This window comes from Rana temporaria, chromosome 1 (genome assembly GCF_905171775.1).
Source record: "Rana temporaria chromosome 1, aRanTem1.1, whole genome shotgun sequence".
Taxonomy (NCBI): domain Eukaryota; kingdom Metazoa; phylum Chordata; class Amphibia; order Anura; family Ranidae; genus Rana; species Rana temporaria.
In genome coordinates this window covers 482,556,825-482,581,345 of record NC_053489.1, presented here as the reverse complement: position 1 = coordinate 482,581,345, position 24,521 = coordinate 482,556,825, and the positions used below count along the sequence as shown (strand labels likewise).

Sequence of the window (24,521 nt, the reverse complement as noted above, 5' to 3'; positions counted from 1 at the left end):
GGATGCACTGAAAATTTCAGCCGTTGAAAACCAATCGGTCGAAAATGGGGTAAACGGTTTGCCAATCAAAAACAAAAAGGAGCCGATAATGTCGCTGAAAACGCAACATGAGTGCATTATTGATGCTCTCTTGCTGCATTTCAACGGGGAGGTGCATTTTTTTTTATTTGACCAAAAATGCAGCAAGCAGGATTTTTAACACCACAATGGAAGTGCAATGGACCAGTGGGAAGACATTCATAGAATTTAAAGGGATGCATTTTTCTAGAGCTTTTCTTGCGTTAAAGATGCAGATAATGGCTGACAAACTCATAAATCCAGGATATCAATTCAAAAGTTGAATACATTAAAATTATATATAAAAATATATACACATTAAAAAAAAAAAAATCAGTTTTGGCCAAGTACATCCTGAATATTCGTTTTTGGCACCAAAATTGGAAAAAATTTGAACACAGGGAGGTAGTCCCAAGGGAGGGGGCGAGCACACTGACTAACCCCCAGCCAGAACGGCTCGGATGATGGGGGCAAGCTTACTGATGAGGAACAGGAAATGAGAAATTCAGACAAAGAAAAAAACACTTAGAAGGGAAATGGAAGGAAAAGGTAAGCGAACAATACACTAGGTTAAAGGAACTTATTTAGGAAAAAAAAAAAGAACCTTTACAACCCCTTTAAATCATACTCAGGCAAACAAAATCTGAAATAAGTAAAAGTAAGAAATATTGCACTTTATTAAGACAGGGATCACAAGTATAGAAAGGACAGACAAAAGTACAATTACAATACATAAATATAAACACATTTAAGGAATGTGACATGTTAATTATCAAAATTCACTAATAAACATTTTCTAATCAATCCCCAACCATGACGGGTGTGTTTATTAACAAAACCAATTGTGAGTATTATGGATTCCAGTAGTTATTCCTATGAACACTTCCTAGAATTTCTAGAGGCACATCTAATTTTTGTGTAGACAACACTGTAGTAGTGATCACTGTGCTATTTGTTGTGCAAAGTCACTTAGGACGTTTTGCATTCATTGGCATTCTTGTTTTTGTCTGCTCGATCCCACCAGTTGTTATCGTCATTTGTTTCAGTAGCAATTGCGCTGTTTGGATCCGAAACTGCATCTAGAAAACAGAAATAATGTGAGAAAACGTATTTTAGGTCCTATGACAGCTCAATGCTGTGCAATACTCAAGTTAATGCATAACCCCCATACTCCATGGACAAAATGATTGTGAAGTGAGAATTAGAGGATTTTAGATCAGTACCACAGAAGGCCACATACTGCCCTACACAGGAAGAGGTTTATTTTTTGACAACATGGGCTTGGTACAGCATGGGAAAAGCATTAAAATGTATTTTGTGCTTTTACCTGCAATTCTGTGATAGGGTCACAATGTGTCACAAAACCTCAGATAGTAAAAAGTCACCACAAGCTACCCTAGAAATGTGAATGCGTTACAATGTGACACTAAGGAGTGTATTTATTAAAAATAAATAAAAAAATACATAAATATTTGTCCTGCAAAATTGCATGTCCATCCGTTCTGTGCAAACTAACCAAGCCATTGTGAGAATGGGTCAAAATTTCAATGTTCATTTGCATGGTTATTTTCCCTTCTAGTTGAATATAGAGGTACATTCATAACAAACATTAGGAAAACACTGCATAATGGCCACTAGATGAAGAAGAGGATAATAGGAAAAAAAAATACATCTTGGTAAGAGGATATACAATGCAACAATTCTAGAGAAGGCTGGAAGGAATTGGTAGATAAAAACAGCAATTGCTTCTACAGATGTTTTATTTTTTGCCCATGCCATTGAGCTTTCTCTAGAAAAGTTACATTGTATTTTCTATGCTTAATAAGATGCATTTCTTTCCCAAGATGCTCAATCAAGTGACCATATGGTGGTATTTTCCCAAATTATGTTTGTTATGAATTAACCTATTCTTACCCTACCCATATTATTTAAAGAGATTGTAAAGCCTTTATTTTTTTTTTTAAATAACAAACGTGTTATACTTGAAATGGTTTTGCACAGAGCAGCCTCTTCTCATGTCCCTCTTTGGTGCCAATGGCCACTCCCTCCTACAGAGAGCCCCCACAGCAAGCCTTGGGGACACCTGAGCCGCAGCTCCCTGTGTCCATTCAGAGACACGGTTCGGCCCCACCCCCCTCTTTCCTGATTGGCTGACTGACAGTAGTGGGAGCCAGTGGCGCCGTTGCTGTGTCTCAGCCAATCAGGAAGGAGAGTCCTGGACAGCCGAGGCACTTGTGCAACATTGCTGGATTGAGATGGACCTCGTGTAAGGATTAGGTCGCTTTCACACTGAGGCCCTTTACAGGTGCTATAGCGCTAAATATAGCCACTGTAAAGAACCTCTCCTCTCACTCCATCCCGAGTGCTTTAACACTGGAGCGGTGCACTGGTAGGACACCAAAAAAAGTCCTGCAAGCACTTCACCTAGGGGGAGTTTACCTATGCAAGGGGGAGCCGCGAGCGCTACCGGGGGACCCAAGTAGACGTGTGTGTGTGTGTGTACCATTGTTTGTAGACGCTATAATTCTGACACAAACCAAATATACACTTTTTGAGATTTTTTTTTTATCAGACATGCAGCAGAATACATTTTGACCTAAAGTTATGAAGAAATGTTATTTTATTGGCTAGGTTTTTGACAGAAAGTAGAAAAAAAATTATTTTTTCCAAAAAAAAAAAAAAAAGATAAAAATGTAATTTGCGTACAGTGAATGTAATGTTTTGCTGGATGAACAAAAAAAAGATTCAGAATTGGTGCAGCCATTCTAATAAAAGGCAGCCCCTGGTTTTCTTTTGGTGGTATTCTTGAATGGAATATAGTGGCAACTGGAGGAAAATTATTGGTTCCAACAATGTTTTGACATGTTTTTCACATGTTTACCTATAAATCTAAGATTTAATAAAAAGCGTATGTGAACATGGAACATCCTTACAAATCTAGAATGTGCATAACAGATAGTGCTGCAAACGTGACCATTTATAAAACACACCACGGCATGAAGCAAAGTGTACAAGTTCTTTATGTCAAGACCAGACTTCAAGTGAAATAAACAAGGAACAATTATATGTACCTACTGCTACCCAGGTGCAAATACATAAAAGTCTGAGAACGGAAAAGCCCAACACTATCTACGGTATAGCAGCGTGTGTGAAATAAGGCCTCATGGCACATGGACACAAAAATTTACCGCCTCAGGGGCGGTTGGAATATTTCCACCGCTGAACGCACCCTGCAAGTTAGCTAATGTGCACATGCAGACGGTTTGGCGCATTTATGTGGGCGGCATTCAGAGGCAGAAAGATTGGTGCAGATACGCATTTCAGCAAAACGATTTGAAGAGGGCATAAACACACCATTATGAGCATATATTTTAGCCAATAGAATTAGTTGATGCTCAAACCCTTGTGAAGGCTACAGTATATGCATGTAAACGCACCTAAAAACGCAAGGGGAAAACTTCTGGCAGCATAAATTCCATATGCATGAGGTTTAAAAAAAAAAAAAAAGGATAAAAACCAGCAACCAATTGCACTTCCTCAAAATGTAAAATACACAGTACGGATAGCAGACATTATCAGCTTTTTGTTGTTAAAGCCTGCCAGTGCTAAGAAGAATTTATAGCATTTAACCGCTTGCCTACTGTGCACTTATACCCCCTAGCTTGCCAGGCCAATTTTCAGATTTAAGCACAGTCATACTTTAAATGACAATTGCATGGTCAAGCTACACTGTACCCACATGAAATTTTTAACCACTTCAGGCAAAAATTGGTTACATGTTTTGAGTTACAGAGGAGGTCTAGTGGTAGAATTATTGCTCTCGCTCCAACGTTTGCGGGGATACCTCACATGTGTGGTTTGAACACCATTTTCATATGTGGGCGGGTCTTACGTATGCGTTTCTTCTGCGTGCGAGCACACGGGGACAGGGGCAATTTAAAAATGTATTATTGTTAATTTTACTTGTTTTTACATTTTGACACTTAACACTTATCACAAAATTTTTTTTTTTGATCACTTTTATTTTTATTACAAGGAATGTAAACATCCCTTGTAATAGGAATATGCATGACAGGACCTCTTTACAGTGAGATATGGGGTCAATAAGACCCCACATCTCACCGCTATGCTGGGAAGGCAAGAAAAATAAAAAAAAATAATCACCGCTTCACAGCCGAAGCGGCGCGGTTTTTTTTTTTTAATGCAGAGGCCGGGCGTGACGTCATAACATCGCGCCCGGCCTCCTACGATCATAGAGACTTCAGTGACCATCTGGTCCCCCGGAGTTCTGTGAGCACAGGTGAGTCGGTAGAAGCACCGGAGGGCGGGGGGCGGTGTCCCCTTTCGCCGCCCGTAGAAACGATCAAGCGGCGGACCAGCCGCTGTGATCATTCCTATGGTGTAGGGAATCGGTGGCTGAAAATGCCAATGTCTGTCTGTAGCTTCAGGCATCATTCAGATCTAGCCCCACAAAGCCCAGGACGTCATATGACGTCCTCTGGGCGCCAAGTGGTTAAAGAAAAATTCTGAACAAACAAAATCTTTTTTACAGTTTGTTCAAAATTTTGCAAACAGGTAATATTTCTCCTTCACTGATGTGCGCTGATGAGTGACACTGGTGGCCACCGACAGAACTGCACTGATAATCAGTGCACAAAATAGTGTAAAATGTCCCTTTCACACAAGCCGGTTATGAGCTCTCCTCTCCCTCATGCTGTCAGTGTGAGGAAAGGAATGCCGATAACCGGCTTCTGTTTACTTTGTGATCAGCTGTGATTGGTCACAGCTGATCATGTGGCAAAGGGACGCTGTGATTGGCTATTTACCCTAATGTGTGATCAGTTGTGTCCTAAAGACACAGTGATCACGGGGCGTGCCACGGTGAGCGTTATCATGGGAGGACATCATATGACGCCCTCCCAGAATTGACCGGCCATGCTGTAGCCGTCATTTGGCTATAGTGCGGTCGGCAAGTGGTTAAAAAGCTGTGCCAAGCCATAGAAAACAGCTGTATTGCTACTACCCAAGCTGGCCATACATTTTTCATATTCAATTTCCTTTAGACTTACCTTCATATAGTGCAAGGGCCTGTGTGATTGCATACAAATTGAAAGTGTTTAAAGTCCACCCTAACAAATTCCCAGCATCTAGAAGACCACGATCTAACACTAACCTATCTAGCCCAGTAAAGAACAAATCAGTATACCATACCTTTTTTGAAGCCGATCTGACCTGATCCCACACTGAGCTGTCAGCTGTGGTTTCGCTGTGGAGGTTGGTGCAGAGGACATAGCCTACAACGGAAGCCCCATAGCAAGTCTATGGGTGACGACACTCCCCATTCATTTTGCAGCCATTGTTGGCTGTGTCCTTCTGCAGAGTTTCCGCCATTGGATCGGATGAGACCGGCTTCAAAAAAGGTATGTATACAGGTTTCTTCTCTACAGGGCTAGATAGGTTAGTGCTAGATTGTGAATGTCTGTAGATGCAGCGATTTTAGTGTTGGGTGGACTTACACTTTAAGTTTAACCAATACAATATATGATCTAAAAAGGTCAATCCAAAGGAAAAAACTGTACAAGAAAATTAAATAATGTATGGCCAAGCCTTATTCGTTCACTTCTTTTCACCAAAAAAAGAAGTGTGGCTTTACAGATTTTTGTAACTACAATTCCACTAACAAAGCAGACATTGCACATCTGTGGGGGCCTATCCTATTTAACATTTCTAATATTTTACTAGCAAAACCATTTCATGTACTGCTCAGATTTGCCTTAGATTTGACACGGTCAGGTGTGGTATGGTTTGAAGGGAAATTCTCATGAACCTTTACCTTGTCTACAATTCAAATGACATAATTGACTTTGGTCCATGCCAAGCTTAGATAACATGACATATTTTACAGACAAGGAAATGTAAGGGATGCAGCAAGTACATTCTTCTATGCCAACTATTGAACTTGCATACATAAGTTTGAAAAACCTGTCCACATTTGTGACAAATCTTTTTATGAAAATACCTAAGAAAATCTTACAGGTAAATACCAATACTAAACTACACATTAAAGGATTGTCAGGTCTTGACAAAAATGAACAGTGACGATATATATATACCAACAGTTACCTGCATCTACACAAGGGTCTGAAGAAGGGTTAGTATCTGAAGGGTTAATGTGTGATGGAGGTGGACTTCGATCTGTCAACAAAACATTAGTATGGAATTAAAAAAAAATTCTGGAAAAAATCCTCAAGAGCCAAGGACAGATGTTAGCAGCCTGGAACTGTTCAGTGAATAGTTTTGGGTGCCGATGATCCAGTCTAGTAAATAACAGCAGCCAACGTACCAAGCATAAGGCAAACAGTAGATCATATGGAACACATGGGTACCACATTCTGATATACCAGGGATATGCAATTAGCGGACCTCCAGCTGTTGCAAAACTACAAGTCCCATCATGCCTCTGGGTGTCATGCTTGTGGCTGTCAGAGTCTTGCTATGCCTCATGGGACTTGTAGTTCTGCAACAGCTGGAGGTCCGCTAATTGCATATCCCTGTGATATACCTTTGACCTTTTCCTACTCCAATACATAGACAATCCTGCTGTACTTCCAGCACTGTATTTTACCACAGCCAACATATGACATGTACATGACCTACTTATCCAACTTCGGCACCATAATTGATTGGTAAAAGATCCAGCCATTTCCACAAGAACAACTTTTCCAAAATATCATTCTATAAAACAACTTTCTAATCAGAACATATGGCCCTTACACCAGTCCAGTAAATCTTTGTCAGAATCACTTTTTAAAGGGGTTGTAAAGGTTTGTTTTTATTTTCAAAATAGGTTCCTTTAAGCTAGTGCATTGTTGGTTCACTTATTTTTTCCTTCAATTTCCCTTCTATTTTTTTTTTTTGTCTGAATTTCTCACTTCCTGTTTCTCCTCAATTAGCTTGCCCCCATCATCCGAGCCGTTGTGGCTGGGTAGTCAGCCAGAACAGCTTACTGAGGAGAAACAGAAGTGAGAAATTCAAAGAATTTTTTTCTTTTTTTTTTTTTAGAAGGGAAATCGAAGGAAAATGTAAGTGAACCAACAATGCACTAGCTGAAAAAGAAACCCATTTAGAAAAGAAAAAACCAAACCTTTACATACCTTTTAAGTGCACATTTTCTCATCATGTTTATATCATAGGTGGTACTCAGATTCTCAAAGTGGTCTCTGAGGACACTGCAGACATCTTGGTATAGGTCCTGGTTCTTAGGATGCCATTACATTACAGCAGGATGGCATTTTACCTTCACTTGTGAGCAATTTCCCTTTAGCTCAAAAAAAGAAGGGACAGTTTTAGCATTGCCCTAGAAATCATACTCATTTTTTTTATTTTTGTTCAGGACATCAGGAAGACCAATTGGTTTTACAGAGGGTTATAAAATCCCAGACTCAGAATAATTCTGATCCTCTCTTAGTAGTCTCAGATTGGACCTCCAAGTCCAGACTAAGGCTGGCCATAGACCCTGCAAATCTTGGCTGGTTCAGCACCATGTATGGGCAGGCTAAATATACCTAGTTATTAATCGATCAACTTTGGTACAACCAGCCTGCTGAATTTTACTTGCGATTATCCACAGTCTTCTGCAGGCAGGGAAATTTGCGCTGTATATGGCCTGCATTATTCTGTGCAACCACCAAAGTTCTTATCAGTGTTGGCTATTATTCTAAAACGGGTATAAAACCACCAGGGTAATTCATTCAAGAAGGCATCACAAAACGGAAGTGTTCGCTAGTCATAAAAAAAAAATAGCAGTGGGGCCAAAATCAAGTCTAGGTGATGAACTTCCAAACTAGGGCTGTCTGTGAAAAGGCCACAACACTTCCCCAGAATAAGTGAGCAAATGTTGGAAGTAGCTCACGGCCTACACTTGGCCTGCCAAGGCATCACAGCAGATAATCTAAACACGTAAAGCTGGAAATGCTAAGCCATAATATGAAAATAGTACAGTGGACTACACTACTACATTTTAAGATGATAAACATAGCCATCATTACCTGGTAAAGTGCCAAGTGTGGAGTTGTCAAAAAACTTGGATGGATAATATTGCAAAGATTTGGACCATTCAAATAAGTTATCTTTAGGAAAGTCTGCAGGTTCTGGCAAGCTGAGCTTTTTGCGTGGCGATTCAGTCAAGCTACTGAACAACTTGCCTTCAGTTCTGAATGGTGACACCGCTCGCTTTCTATTCGGCCCCGTTTTTCCAGGGGATGAGACAGGAACACTGTGCCTTAATGTTTTGTTTGGAGACATCACCTGAGATTTGAGTAAGAGTGTCTTGTTTGGGGACATAACTTGTGGTTTGGCTACGTGTGTCCTGCTTGGGGACATGACTTGAGATTTGGGCTTGTGTGTCTTGCTTGGGGACACTGCACGTTTTCTGTGCATTCCAGTGTTTCCAGGTGAATGTATATGGCTGAGTGGAATGTCAGATTTGGGTGGAGAGACAGTGGCTTGTTTGTACACCTCACTGCTGCTTTGTGATGCTCCTGCTAAAGGACTAAACAAATGTGAAGGCGTTTGCGCACTTCTGTCTTTTAGTTTAGATTCATCCTCTCGAATAGTTGATGTGTTCCTAAAATAAAAAATAAAAGTTAACTTAACAGTTGTAAGACATAACAGATTAAACACATACCTATACCTTTAAGCCTTCATTTGAACCACTTGCTATCCAGGCCAATTCTGACATTTCTCTCCTACGTGTAACAATCAATTATTTTGCTAGAAAATTACATAAAACCCCCAAAAATTATTATTTTTTTTTTTAGCAAAGACCCTGGAGAATACAATGGCGGTCGTTGCAACTTTTATCTTGCACGATATTTGCGCTGCAATTTTTCAAACGTGTTTTTTTGTAAAAAAAAAAAAAAAAAAAAAAAAAAAAAAAAAAAGGTTTTGCTTAAAAAACAAACAAACAAAAAAACCCCCCCAGTAAAGTTAGCCCAATGTTTTTGCATATTGTGAAAGATTAAGTTACGCAGAGTAACTAGATACCCAACAGGTAACGCTCGTGGAATGGCGCCAAAGTTCTTGACACTTTAAAAGAATTAATTTTTTGATCACTTTTATTCCTATTACAAGGAATCTAAACATCCGTTGTAATAGAAATATGGCAGGACAGGTCCTCTTTACAGTGAGATATGGGGTTAATAAGACCCACATCTCACCTCTAGGCTGGGAAGCCTGGAATAAAAAACGATCTCTGCTTCCCAGCCAAGGCGGCGCCGATTGTTTGAATGCAGAGGCCGGGCGTGACATCATAACATCAGGCCTAGCCTCCGATGATCAGAGAGACTACGGCGACCATTTGGTCCACTGGAAATCTTGGGGTCTGCGGATCCTGTCTCCGACTAAAATGCAGCAAGTTTGGCTATGACAGACCATCGACAATGGCTGCAGAGTCTGGGTAATGATGCCACCCATAAGCTTACTATGGGGCATTCTTTGTCAGCTGTCCCTCCTCTACACTGAAGTCAATCATTTGATCAGCCCGGAGCGCCCTCAGCATAACCAAGCATAGACATCTTCTCTTTTACAGAGTACTGTATTTATTGGCGTATAACACTCACTTTTTTGAAAATAGAGGGTAAACTATGCCCGCGTAAAAAAAAATTCCTGAAACTTCCCTCTTAAAGTTAGGGTGTGTGTTATACGCCGATAAATACGGTAGTTAGAATAGGCTTAGAATGGGGGTGGGGAAGCAGGTTTGTGTTTAACTGGACTTCCACTTTAAGATCTATTTTCGACAACAGGAGTTCCAAGCTTCTGGAAAGCTGGTGTGCTACCCAAGAGCTCACCACCTGTTGGCTGCAAGTAGTAAATATAAAATATACATATGCAATTTATACATCATTTACCCGATAAGAAACCACTGCACATTACCTTAGAAAATGATGTCTGACTTAATATGTAATAGATTTCCATTTTTACTGATAAATTGCCAAGTGTAAAGCACTTATCCAGTAGGAGCAAGAATAAAGCTTTAAAACTCACGCCCCATTTCCTTTAGGAGCCCTCCTTTCGGCAGCAAATGTGTTATGTATTATTTACTTTAAAACAAAATCATCAAAACGGTGAAATGACAAGGTTGTTTTAGTTATGACACAGCTTGCACAGAAGGCTTGTCTCACAAATATATTATATCAATGCCCAAAGAAAGCCTATTTTCATGTGCAACGATACAGGGTAATCTATGTATAAAACCAATGAATACCGTTCATGGGGATTTTCTCTATTAAAAGGGTTTATCAAGTCACGTTTACCTTGATAGCTGATGCCACTTTTTCCTGTAGTGGGTAATTTCCCTTTTCAAAGAAGCATTTTCTGATTGAAGCACAAGCATTGTTGTACTCTGCACGATGCCACTACCACCTCCGCAGGTCAAAGGATAGGGTGTGGAGCCATTCTTGTCAGAACAAACTGTGGAAATAATGAATAGTAATAAACAGATAGACCTATTTAGTCAACACCAGAACCACAGGTTCTCCCCAAAACACTAAATATCCTTATTTACTCCCCCATCTTTAAATATTTAAGTATGGTCATCACCAAGGACCCCCAAGGTGATGCCTTTATTAGGTAGCTGGTAGAATCAATTTGATAAACAATTTTTCTACCAAAATGTCCATATATCCTCACTCCTACTCCTGTGGTGGTTACTAGGGTCTTCTTTTGCATAGTTAACCAATTTTATGGACATACATTTCCATTTTAGAGAGACCCTCTTCAAAAGGCTCATCTGATAGATGTGTCTACGGAGACAGTTGCTGATGCACATATTTGGAGGCACCTAGATTGGTAAATGGGTCCTGGAGAGGGGAACTGTTCCCACTCCCATGCTAAGCTAGTTTTTTTAAGGATACTTTAGAACACGCATGTCAAACACAACAAATCCAGCCCAAACCTGGTCATGTGGCCCTCACACCCAGAACTTTATTCCACCACCTCTTGCCCTCGGCTGCCACTTTGCTCCAAGTGGCTCCCGAATCTAACAGATTCCAGCATGCATTTACAGAGGGGACAGATCTCTAGAGAGCAAGAACAGCTTCCCTGCAAGGCAAAGCTGAGCCGGTTAAAAAAAAAGGGTGGTAGTAGAACCAGACCAGGTAGGAGAGCAGCGATGCGGGGAAGAGAAAGAAAAATCACCGCTCTAGGATACTAATCAAAAAGTCTCCTCACCTGATCCAAAGCCACGGGTGCCGGCAATGCATGAAATGATGCAAAAATGAAGGAAAAACGTTCTGGACAGCCACACTCCAAAATTAAATTGCCTTTATTGTAAAATCAGAAAACACAAAAAGCATGCCACAGCAAGCGGGGTACAAGCTGACGAGTTTCACACCAAACTTCAGTGCTTATTCATAGCTGCGGGGAAGCTTTGGTGTTGCACACTGTATGTAGTGCACCCCAAAACCCTGCACTCTGTGCGTGGCGTACCCCTCGAAATGCACTGTGCGTGGCGTACCCCTCGAAATGCACTGTACATAGCGTACTCAAATTCTGTGCATAGGGCACCACTGAAACCTACGCACGTTAGTTACAAATGGCCCTTTATGGGCAACCATACTGCCGATTTGGTCCAACCGACCCTTTATGGGAAACCATACTGCTGCTTTAGAGGAAAGAGGTCTATGCATACCTACTCAGAGGACCCTGGTTCAGTCACATGATTGGCTCCCAGCACCAGCTTCGGTGTAGCAGACGGGCAGCCGACAATGGATGCCCCAGAGGAGGGATGTGACGTCACCACATAGGCATTAAAGCCATCATCAGTGAACTCTCCTCTTCATTAAAGCTGGGGAGATCAGCCCCCCCCCCCCCCCAAGCCATGTGTCCGACCCCCAATCTCCAAGCTGGGCGCCAGATACATGGATTTAAATTTTAATTTTTTTAAGCCTGAGGCTCTAATTGGCTTCAAAAAGGGTGGGCTGGGGGTGCAGAGCCCACCCAGTTGTGTGACATTATCTAATATTCACAAATGCCTTCCTGCTTCTCCCAAGACCCGATTGGTCAAGTGTCTTAGGACTTTTTGGGGGGGCGGTTGTGCGTGTGAGGTGGCTAGGTTTGATCCCTTCCACCTCCAAAAAAATTGAGCACCAGCCGTCGCTGGTTTTGCATATTTTCAAACCGATTCCACAAGACTAATTTTAACTGTGGATATTGTACTACTACTGTCATTACTGTATATGCAATGATTCTATAACACAAAGTATTCCCTTAGCTCAATATATGGTTTAAAAACTATATATATTCATACGTACTGGTAGTATCAACATCTTTTTGTGATCGTCTAAGTTGTTCTTTCAACTTCCTCAAGCATTCTTCCTTGTATTCCAGAGAAGACTTTAATGAAGCTATTCTGTATCATGAGAAAGAGTAAAATTATAAGGTGAAGTAAAAAAGAAAAAATAGTATTTTTGTACTCCATGTACAACTCTTTTTACAATAAATTATACTGTTGGGTTATATAGCCACCTATAGGAGGAATTAACATTGGCAAACGAAATCTGGAAATCAGCCAAAGATTACATCTCCTTTATTCCACATGCAGTACCAAGAGCATGACCATAAGCACAGAGGGGTGAGACCAGAGTTCAACGGACCCCAAGAAATGGATTTTGTGTTTGCATACCGTTAAAATTCTTGGAGTATAGAACAGGACACGGGAATTAATTCATAGACCATGGGTTATATGTCGTTCAGGTTACAGGACGCTGAAAAAAAGGTCTAAGGACTTAGCAAGTTACAATCTACCAACCTTGCAGTCCGTCAAAGAACCAGGTGGGTGCAAAAATAGGATTTTTGTACTCACCGTAAAATCCACATCTCCGAGTTCATGGACAGACACAGCAGCAAGTGACCTTAGGGTATTATCCTCCCTTTTAGGAGATTGACTAGGCAGAAAACAGCATGCCAAGTGTTAAACACATCACACATTACAGACCCTCCCAGGGGGCGGTTCCCCCGGGTACATCCCCCACTCTCTGCTTTGCAGCCCCAGTTCATAAACAAGCCGTAAAAACAAAAGAGGGGTGGGTGCTGTGTCTGTCCATGAACTCAGAGAAATGGATTTTACGCTGAGTACAAAAATCCTATTTTCTCTTCCGTTCATGGACGGAAACAGCAGCAATTGACCTTAGGGATGTCCCCAAGCAGTGTCAAAAAAAGCGAGGGGTGGGAAAAACACAGCAAACAAACCAGAGCCTAACGGAGGAACTTCAACCTTAAACAGCCGCCTTCAAAACCTAGAAATAATGGCCGACGAGACCGCCAGACCCTTCTTAGGACCAGCCACCGACACGAACAGTGAATCCGGCCTCCGAAATGGAGCCGTAGCAGACAGGTACACCCGTAGAGCTCGAACCACGTCCAAGGAATGAAACACAGCCATTTTTGGGTTTGCCGGCCGAGGACACAAGGATGGAAGAACAATGTCCTCATTAATGTGAAAGGCCGAAACAACCTTAGGAAGGAATGACGGCTGCGGACGCAGCACCACCTTATCCCTGTGGATGACCAAATAGGGAACCTTGCAAGACAAGGCCGCCAAATCAGACACCTGTCTGACCAATGTAATTGCCACCAGAAAAACCACCTTCTGGGAAAGTCAATAAAGGGATTTCCCCAATGCCCTCAAACGGAGGCCTTTGAAGCACCGAGAGGACTAAATTCAAGTCCCACGGAGGCAGAGGTGGTCGCACAGGAGACGCCAGAACCCCCTGCACAAATGTAGGCACCAGAGAGTGCGTCGCCAAGGATCGCTGAAAGAAAAACAGCCAAGGCCGAAATCTGCCCCTTAATAGTACTTAAGGCTAGAGCCTGATCCACTCCACTCTGTAAGAACAGCAGAATCCGGGACATCGCGCATGTACAGGGGTGCCAATTCATCTCCTCACACAGAGATGTAAGCCTTCCACGTACGATGGTAAATCTTCCGGGAAGTAGACTTCCGCGCTCGCAGCAGGGTAGAGATTACAGAATCCGACAGACCCCGATCCCTCAGCACCTGGCTCTCAATAGCCACGCCGTTAAAGCCAATGACTGCAAAGCAGGATGCAAGATAGGGCCCTGCGACAGACTCTTCGTAGTGGCAGGCGCCACGGAACGTCTGCCACCAGACGCACCAGATCCGCGTACCAGGGACGGGGACGGCGAGACTAATCCGGAGCAATTAGGATTGTTGGGATCCCCTCGGCTTCCACTCTGCGTAGCAGACGAGGAAGAAGCTTCAGAGGAGGGAAGGCGTAGATTAGGCGATAGTGACCCTACGGAGCCACCAACGCGTCTGCCCACGGGTCTCTTGACCTGGCCACGAACCGTGACACCTTCCGATTGAGTCGGGATGCCAGAAGATCCACGTCTGGAGTGCCCCATTTCAGACACAGACTCTGAAACACATCCGGGTGTAGCGACCATTCTCCTTGGTCTAGCGTTTGGCGACTTAGGTAGTCCGCCTTCCAGTTCTAAATGGCCGAAAGAGCCGGAACGTTCTTTTCAGGCCCACCGGAGGATGTGAGCGACTTCCGCCGCTGCAGCCGAGCTTCGTGTGCTCCCTTGATGATTGACATACGCCACAGCTGTGGCGTTGTCCGACTGAATCCTGACCGGGCGGCCCTGCAGTCTCAGAGACCACTTGGAGAGGCACAGCCTGATCGCCCGGAGTTCCAGGACATTGATTGGCAGGCAGGACTCTTCCCGAGTCCAGCGCTCCTGGGCCAACTGAACACCACAGACTACACCCCCCCCCAGCCAGAGAGACTGGCATCCGTTGTGACCACCGTCCAATGGTACGGCAGGAACGACTTCCCGGCCCAAAGTACCAGAGATGTCAGCCACCACACTAGAGAGGACCTGACCAGGCGACTCAACCGGACTTGGTAATCCAGAGACGAAGGGAGCTCGTCCCAACGCGACAGAATTTCTCTGTAACACTCGAGTGTGAAATTGAGCATGCGAAACCGCCTCGAAGGAGGCTACCATCAGACCCAGAACTCGCAAGCGAAGCGATGACCACTTCTGGGTCGCCAACCGCCTCACCGCAGTGTCTGTAGTTTCTCCGTGGGAAAAAAACTCTCGCCTCTGAGGAATCCAGGACCAACCCCAGGTATTCCAGGCGTTGAGACGGTACCAACACCGACTTCTGAACATTTAGCAGCCAACCGAATTCCCGAAGGGTCTGGCAGGCAATAGACACATCCACCTCTAACACGGAGCTTGAAGAAGCTCTCAGAAGAAGGTCGTCCAGATATCCTACAATAGCGATCCCGCGCTGCCTCAGCAGGACCAGAATCGGAGCGAGCACCTTGGTGAAAACCCTTGGCGCCGAAGCCAGGCAGAAAGGGAGGGCCACAAATTGAAAGTGGTCCTCCCCGACCCCAAAGCGTAGAAATCTCTGGTGCTTTGCGCATATGGGGATATGCAAGTACGCGTCCTTGATATCCAAGGACGCCAGGAAATCCCCTTGATGGAGTGCCGCTACTACAGAGCGAAATCGACTCCATCCTGAACTTTTGCACTTTGACAAAACAGTTGAGGGCCTTGAGATCCAGGATTGGACGGACCCCTTCCTTCTTGGGGACTACAAACAGATTGGAGTAAAACCCCTGAAACCGTTCCAGTAAAGGAACCGGCACGATCACCCCCTGACCAGCAGATCCTTAACAGCCCCAAACAGGGCCTCCCGACGACCCTGAGGAAGCTGGAGGTTGGAAGGAAAAAAAAATCTGTTTGGCGGACAAGAGAGAAACTATCTTGTACCCCGAGGAAACTACTTTGCAAACCCACCGGTCGGAAGGAAGAGACCTCCACCGAGTCCGAATTCGCGAAGCCTGCCCCCCACCCGAGAGACAGGCAGGGGCAAACCTTCATGCGGAAGCAGTTTTTTTTCCGCAGGCTTGTGGAACCAGGGGAGCGATAAAGGAGGGCCCCTGCCTACGGCGAGGCTCCTTCCCATTACCAGATTGTGGGAGCAGAGTGCTCTTACCACCCGTGGCATCCTTTATGATGTCATCTAGAGAAGCCCCAAAAAGCCTCTCATCCTTAAAGGGAAAATCCACCAAGGCCTTCTTAGAAGACTGGTCCGCAGACCAAACACTTCAGCCAGATAAGGCGGCGCAACACCACCGCGTAGGCCGAGGCCCTGGCGAGCAAAGGAAGCGTATCCAGACAAATTTTAGGCCCTGCACTAACTGGTCGGCCAGCGCCACACAGTCCTGAGGGGCATGATGCTCCTCCAACTTCTGAAACAGCAACTTTGCCCATTCAGTAAGTGTCTGTGACACTAGAGCCCCGGCCAAGACCGGTCTCACCGCCGATCCCACCACTGTGGACATGGAGCGGGCCACAGCCTCAGCTCTCCTATCTGCGGGGTCCTTGAAAGCGGGAGCCTTTTTTTTTTTAAATCAAGTAATGGGATAAGATCGATACTCGCATCCCCTCATAATAACAAAAATGGATGTCACAGTCACTAAAGGATAAAAAAAGGAAAATATAGCACTTAAATAGGTGGGTTGGGGTGGGGGTGTAGGGCCCCCCCCTTTTTGTTGTTCTCTTTTAATCTCTCTCTCTCTCTCCGGGAGGGAGGAGGGAAGGGGGGGGGGTTAGAGGAAGAAGAAAGGGAGGGGAAAAGAAAAGGAAAAAGAGATGAAAGACCAGGAGGTGTAGGATAGACCCATGTTATTAATGTCATTGTTGTTATTTATGTTTTATTTAATGCGGTTTGTATTTTAAATGTGATTTTTTCTTTTTGTACACTTTTGGGAAATGCAATGTAAATTATATCTGTGTTTTTAAAAAAACTTTGAATAAAAACAAAAATGAAAACAGCGGGAGCCCCTTCCACAGGCAACGTGGTCGCCTTGTTCAGTCTGGACACAGGGGGGTCCACTTTTTCAGGAAGTCCTCCTCAAAAGGATAACGGACCACAAAGCATTTTGGAACAGAAAAAACCTTTTGCGGCCGATCCCATTCCTTGTACAAAAACTTTTCCAGATAAGGAACACAAGGAAACACTTTAGCAGTGTGGGCCGGCTTACGGAACCCAAACGGGACCGACATCTCAGATGTCCCTGTCGAATCCTCCATTTTCTGAGTATCCCGCACCACAGTGATAAGAGCTCCCACTAGCGCCCTATCATGCGCTGACCCCGATGTAGAGTCATCCTCACTGTCCGTGTGGACTAGGCCTGCATCCTCTGACACCTCGTAACCAGGGACGGGAGCAGTAGCAGGGCCCGATTCAGTGTCAGAGGCATCCCCAGAAGAAGGCAGGGGTTTTTACCCTCCCCCTCTGGCCACACGCCGCTTCAATCCTGGCAACAAATCCCTCAAGGACTGCCGTCATAGCATCTACAGAGGGCACCAAGGGTTAACTCTGGCATGTCTGGGGGAGAAGCATCCGGTTCGGACGCCATGCTGACCCACCCAATTTCCGCCCCTGGACTGCAAGGCAAGACCCACAGGCCACCCTCCTGGCCACAGCAGAGAACAGGGAACCCCCCAGAGGACTCACCACCCGACCAGGCTGTACTGCTGCCGCCTGCCCCAGAGCGCTGTCCGTGCTGTGCCGTCCCTCAGGAAGTGTGCTGGAGCCGTTCGCGCCGATTTTTTATCCACTAGAGGCAAAAACCCCTTCCAAAATGGCCGCCGACATGCAAAAAGAGCATGCGGGCTACAAGAAAATGGCCGCCGATCTCCAATAAAGGCGTCCGGTGCCGCCAACATGGATGGAGCCCCCCAGGCGGACCCCCCACCTCATGGCCGACCACCCAGAGCATGGGGAAGGAGGGAGAGAGGAAAGCAGGGCGAACCCCCAATCGACCTCCCCAAGATTGCACCAGCCGCACCACCCGCCAAAGCAAGGGGACTGCTACTTACCCGTCCTGCGACCACCGGCTGGAGGCATCCCAGACAGAACCGATGTCCGCGCAGTTACGGCATGGCTGTCGGCCCGGCACACTGTGACACGGACATAGAGCCTGGTCATATGTGTGCCCTGGAGCGTATAGCTCACCGGCCACCCCTGGAGCAACGGGGCATGTCGTGGAGGGCCCAGAGCGTAGCTAAAGGGGGAATACGAGGATCCAGCCTGTCACCCAGTCGGCAGTTGATTATAGATCTCAGGATCCAAAAATGCAGGAAAACTAAAAAGAAAAGCAAGAAAATGGCCAAAAAAATCCCCAGAGCACATAGGCCCAGAGGAGCCACGTCATTCTCCTTGCTAGGCAGAAAAAAACTGGGGCTGCAGAGAAGAGTGTGGGGGATGTACCTGGGGGAACCGCCCCCTGGGAGGTACTGTACTGTGTGATGTGTTTAACACTTGGCATGCTGTTTTTCTGCCTAGTCAATCTACTAAAAGGGAGGATAATACCCTAAGGTCAATTGCTGCTGTGTCCGTCCATGAACGGAAGAGAAACAACATTTACCAAAATTCCTATCAAAGGGGAAGAACGCCAACACACAATCATGTAGGGTCCAGGACCCTGTGAGGAAAAACCATAAATAAATAAATCCACAGTCAGTCCAATGAAAGGAAATTCCAGAGTGAAAAGTGAAGAGATGACACCATATAATATCCACCACCAGTGAAAGATGGCCTCTCACCTCAGAGCTTAGACCCTTGCGGATCACAAAGCATATCTGTTTGTATTAACAGCTGACAGCCTCCATAGGAAACGGATGGATGGGATTTAGCACCACGGATCCAAACCCAATGACTTTCCAACAGGGATACCACCATATAATTGAAAAGAAAGGGGAAAATCTAGTGCTCATTGGGTTTGGATCCATGGTGCCAAATCCCATCCATCCGTTTCCTATGGAGGCTGTCAGCTGTTAATACAAACAGATATGCTTTGTGATCCGCAAGGGTCTAAGCTCTGAGGTGAGAGGCCATCTTTCACTGGTGGTGGATATTATATGGTGTCATCTCTTCACTTTTCACTCTGGAATTTCTTTTCATTGGACTGACTGTGGATTTATTTATTTATGGTTTTTCCTCACATGGACACTGTTTTTCTTATTATATACACTAGCATTGTGAATCTTTTCACTTTATTTATATATTTTTTTTTTTATTGCAATGCACTGTTTATTATATAGTTCTATTTGGGAATTTTTTATGAATTTGTTCTTAGTGCTGGCTTGCATTTATTAGATTTTAGGTTTTATTTTATTCATTTTTTCCAGCGCTGAATATTACTTTTTATATGGGTCCAGGACCCTATAGGATGCTTCCAGTCCGGTTGGAGTTAAACTATGAAGTAGAGGAAAGATCTTTGCAGCTGTAGTATCTCTAAAAGACCCAAGGCTGGAGACAACAGGCTGATCCTTCAGATGTGGAGTAGTGCACATCACATCAATAAGGGCAGAAATTGTCTTTTGTACATCTGAGGTATTGTAAGACTGAGATTCCTCAAAGACACTCATCAGAGAGACCGAGGACTCAAAGATGAAAAACATCCCTGGCATCTTAAGACTGGAAAAATCAGAGTGTAATATGGGAGATGCACTTTGAGTGTCTACGGTCAGCACCCCCAGAAGGATTCGGGTGAATTTGAACACAAAGTCTGAGTGTGAATGTAGTAGAAGTCCCTGACAAAGCAGTCTCGCCAAACAGAGCCAAGACCGACTCCTACGATTTAGAGCCAACAATAGCATAGCAGGATTCCAGACATCGGTGCCCTCATAAGGTACAGAGTATGTTCACAATCTTTAGGACACTGTGAGCGGAGGTAACCCATTGCAGTGGGACTGTTCCCACTGTGTAAAGCTGCAGACATGTTGCAACCACATGGCAGAGATGCAATTAGCTAATGGTACAAGGCAAAGGCCTGAGGTACTCACATTCTCAAAAGACTTGTAGTTGATTAAGGTCTGAAGGCCTGAGGTGACCAATTTCGCTGTAGGCGAGAATGGACCAGACTGGAGAGCCATGTGGCTCTTTTGCCAAGCAGAAGCAGCAGCGGGGCAATGCTTTCTCTATGCTAAACAGTAGGAAAAAGCACAGAGGACAACACTTCACCCGGTGGATGACATCAGCAGTCAATCCATGGTAAAACCAGTGCAAAGCCGGAAAGTCAAATGTGCCCAGCTGTGCAAACAGCAGGATAGATCCTGCTGCTCAGCTAGATTGAAGACACCATGAATATGCCAGAGCAAGAGTAAAATGCCAGTGGCTCTGGACCTGGAATGTGCATTGCGGCCAACTAGTTACCAGCTCAGGTTCTTGAAAGTGCCTAGCGCAGACCCCAGTGCCTGAATGTTACTTCCAGTCCAACAGGGTCAGTGTGCAACTCCTCAAAGCGAGGGTGATGAAGGGTGGATGATCAAGACAGCTGCCATGTAAAGACCAACTCAAGCAGCAATGTAGTAGGGAATCTTGACTGAATGAAAAAAAAAAATTGAAGGAAAGTTAACCAGCTAAATGGGATTAGTCCTTTACCCATCAGAGCTGAAAAAAAAGGGATCCTTTTCCTACTAGGACACTGGGTAGAGGAGTTATCCAGGGTAAGCCTACAGGTTTCTTTGTTTGCCAATGTCCAATTCTCTTGTAGACGGAAATATAATCTAACAGTATTACTTGTGTACCTAGATAAATGAAAGAAAAAAAACGCATATGCACTTTTTTTACATTACAATTATCCATACAGACGATTATATAAAACAAAGATTTGTAATATATGCACAATTCAAATTGGGGTTACTTAGCTGCAACTTCATCAAAAACTGATATGATACTTACTGCTGGTCTGTAGACTTTGACAACTTTATTCTGTCCATTTCAAACTTTACCACTTGATCTTTAAGTCTGTCCATTTCATCTCGGTATGGTGCTGCACCTTGGGCCACCTTTTCCTTAGGAGGGGGAAAAAAAGGCAGCCTAAATATTTCTGCAGAATTTGAGCTTTAGGATAAGATATAGACCAGCATTTCAGGTCATGTTTTCAGACTATCCATTATTCTGCACAGGTGATTTGATCAGTTTCACTGCCTTAGTAATTACTACGGCCGTTTCATCTGAGGGAAATCCTGAAAACATGACCTGTTGGGGCACCTTGAGGACTGGAGTTTAGAAACATTGATATAGACTATACAACATTATTAACAATGACTAGTCTAGTTTAGAGCTCATATGCAATAAATTTGCAACAATATAAATATCTAGCTAGTCTCATTGATAACACACAAAAACACATGGATTAGTATGTCTATGTGCTATTAAAGTGGACGTTGCGTCAAAAAATGTCTATCAGTATTCATTTTCTCTATAGCCGATTGTCTAGCTTTGATTAGACTTTCTAAGCCTGGCAATCAGCTTTTTCCTGTCCAGGGACAACCTTACTTCCTCATCTCTGAATTCTGCATGGGGGCCCCTCACTTCCTGAAAACGTTGTCCTTCTCTCCTACACAGGCATGCCTACTCTTCCTTCTACGTCCCAGTCTTGCTCAGCCGCACCCTGCCCCATCCCTCCTATCCTTGGTCAGACAGAAAAGGATAACTTCTCGTCTTCACAACCTCATTTTGGTTACTAGCTGCCTGAGAGAGACCAAGAACAGGCAAACCTGGTGATGGCTAAAGCAGCACACGGCACACCCAAAGACACACATACTTCATACAAACCGTTATAGGGGTTCAACTTTATTATGCTGCAGAAATTGTGTTCTACTAAACTATTATGTGTCTTGAGCTGAAATATGCTTCAGAAATGTATTTCTAGTATGCTATTGTAGTGTTGCAAATCTAAATCTGCAGCAGCTATTTATTTCAAATAAATTATATATGGGCATGGTGCGGCACACGCCCAGCTGCTGTGAACGGTAGAGGGAGCCGGGAAAGAAATATGAAAGAAATTAGGTACAAAAGGAACATTTTTTAAAGTGTGGAAGGATACAGAATAATTTCTATAGCTCCATACATATGAGTAATGAGTTTAAGGCTGTTTCCACTAGTGCAAGTTGTCATGCAACTTTGGACAATGTCGCATCACAGGTCACAGCCCTTTGATTCCAATGGCAAACGTTCCAATCAATAAGACTTGGAAAATCAGCAACTTTGAAAAGATGACTGCACTACTTTGATGAGACTTTGATCCAGAGTATAGTAAAGTTGGATCAAAGTCGCACTCCAAATCGCACAGCTTTGTATTTGCACTAGTGGAAACATAGCCAAAGGCTAGAGTGCGACTCTGGAGCGCAGCTTTAATCCAACCTTACTCGGCTGACCTCGGAAAGGCTCGGGAACAGCGTATTTCCGAACTGCGCCGCACAGCGTTACTCGCAATCCGAGGTTTCACTGTATATTTATCTTGGGACAGCTATATTACATAATGGCTGTGTGCTTTGGAAGGTGCTTATCACTAAACGGTTTGAAATTTCAAATTCCTTACATCAAATAAAACCACCCAGAATGCTTAAAAAAGAGTGAAGACTAAAACACACTTACTTGGAGAGCCTTTATTTCTTTTAGGGCAGTCTCGAGATGTTTCTCTTTTTCAGAAACTTTAGCTTGCATTTCAGAAAGTGCAGTTTCTGTGACACTTGACAAAAGCCTCTCTTGTAAACAGGATGCTTTCTCACCCTTTTGTTTGGCATCTGCTTTGGCTGAAGTGACCTCATTTTCAAGCTGCTGAATCCTGCACTGCATTTTCTACACAAATAAAAGTAGAGAATAGTTATATTTGCAAAAGCAAATAAAAAGCATTAAAGTAGCTCTAAAAGGCAGGTGTTTTTTTTTTTTACCTTAATGCATCGCTGAGCATTGCTCTGTGTGTTAATGGACACACAGAGCAGGGCTTAGGAGCGAGGGGCACATGAGCAAGCCACTTGCTATGGGAGCACTCTGCAAAGGGAAGGAGCCAGGAGCACCGATGGGAGACCTGGATCTGGGGTGGATCCTCGCAAAACCATTGTACAGAGCGGGTAATTAGGACAGGTTTGTTATTTTAAATAATAAAAAAATAAAATATAAATCAGAGCATTTTGATTTTAAAAGGCATTGTACACTGTCATTTTTTGTTGTTGTTTTAAGTAGGTATAGTATAGTTCTATTTCCTGTGTCCTTTGTTAGCCTTAACCTTGTACTGACAGGCTCAAATGGCTACAATATAAAGCGTCAAGATTGATGGATTCCTCCATTTCTGTGTATTAACTTTGCTTGTCCCTAGCGACAGGAGACTTTCTGTGTTACACAGCATCCAAAACATGCCTTCCTTCACAAATCTGGGAGTGCCAATGTGATGAAATATCTCTTCCAGATCCACGAGTACAATTTTTTTTAAGCCAAGTCATACTCTTCTGATCCCGAGTGAAGGTCCCGAGGAAGCATTTACACGAAACGTGTTGACCTCTTTGGATTGTTGAATTTTAGATACACACAAAATGATGTAAAAATGTCAGGTTCGGGCGTTGGGATCATATGTTTGGAATAATTCCCTGGATATTTTAATGTTGACAGTTTATATGTCTTTTTAATGATTTAATAAAAAAACATTGCTTTTACAAAATTATTTTGTAATTCTTGGTACCAATAAAGGCCGTTCCAATCATGTGTGCCAAATATTTAAAAACGGATGTGGTACGCAGCAGGGCATTTTATTTTTTATGGATTTGCAATCTGTCCTTTAGGGGAATGCCACCGACTAGGACCATCTTTTCACAGGAGGTCTGTGTCCCTTAATGGGGATACCATGAGAAGGTACTAGGGCAGACACTGGAGCCAAAGCCCTAAAAGGAGGAACACTATTTGAGCAGGGGAAGTCCTGATGATTTAGAGTCCTGTTAGGTTGGATAACAACCAGTGCTGACCCCAGTCAACAGAGCAGGTCAGAGGATCCTTTTGCAGACTGAAAGGAATGATACTAGTGGGTACCAGGTACCACTAGCGGTTCCAGCTGCCCCAAAGGACTAGAACTGATTTTAGGGACATAGCAGTGCAGACACAGCTATGAACCTTAGCTGGCACAGGAGATAGCGTAGGAACCTCTGGAATGAGAAGACCACAGGGTGCCAGGGGAAGGTTTGTTCATCTGTGTGATGGCAAAGATGGTAGAGGATGGACAACAGTGTCAAAAGGCAAGTGACAAGCCTGTAAACCTAAAGGGCTGCTCTCTGCACTTGGATGCCTAAAGGGCAAGCTACATTTTGGATATAGCATTTACATATTTTGAGGGGGCTTAACTCATTCTGCCACAGCTTGACAGATCAAGCATACAACCAGGACAGGTCAAAGGGCAGAGCCTGCCATTGAAAACAGGGTATTAAGGAAGTATTTCAATTGTAGGTTAGTAGAGTTCTTAAGAATGCCCCCTACTGACCTATTAATTTGGGTCACTGGCTGATCCACCGTGGGTCTATGCCCCTTGAACAAATTCCCCATTCCAAATTCCAAGGAAGAAAAATTCCAACACATGCTTAGG

General features: G+C 43.9%; 1 protein-coding gene across 1 annotated transcript in view; it reads right to left on the bottom strand.

The window, feature by feature from the left end:
* Positions 1 to 849: 849 nt before the first annotated feature.
* CENPE (centromere protein E) overlaps positions 850 to 24,521 on the bottom strand; it is a 176,040-nt gene continuing 152,368 nt past the window's right edge. The window contains 7 exon segments of the mRNA XM_040346326.1: positions 850 to 1,136; positions 6,181 to 6,252; positions 8,106 to 8,683; positions 10,371 to 10,527; positions 12,369 to 12,466; positions 20,849 to 20,961; positions 22,550 to 22,753. Of these exon segments, the coding sequence (XP_040202260.1) occupies positions 1,027 to 1,136; positions 6,181 to 6,252; positions 8,106 to 8,683; positions 10,371 to 10,527; positions 12,369 to 12,466; positions 20,849 to 20,961; positions 22,550 to 22,753 (1,332 nt within the window). The 3' untranslated portion in view covers positions 850 to 1,026.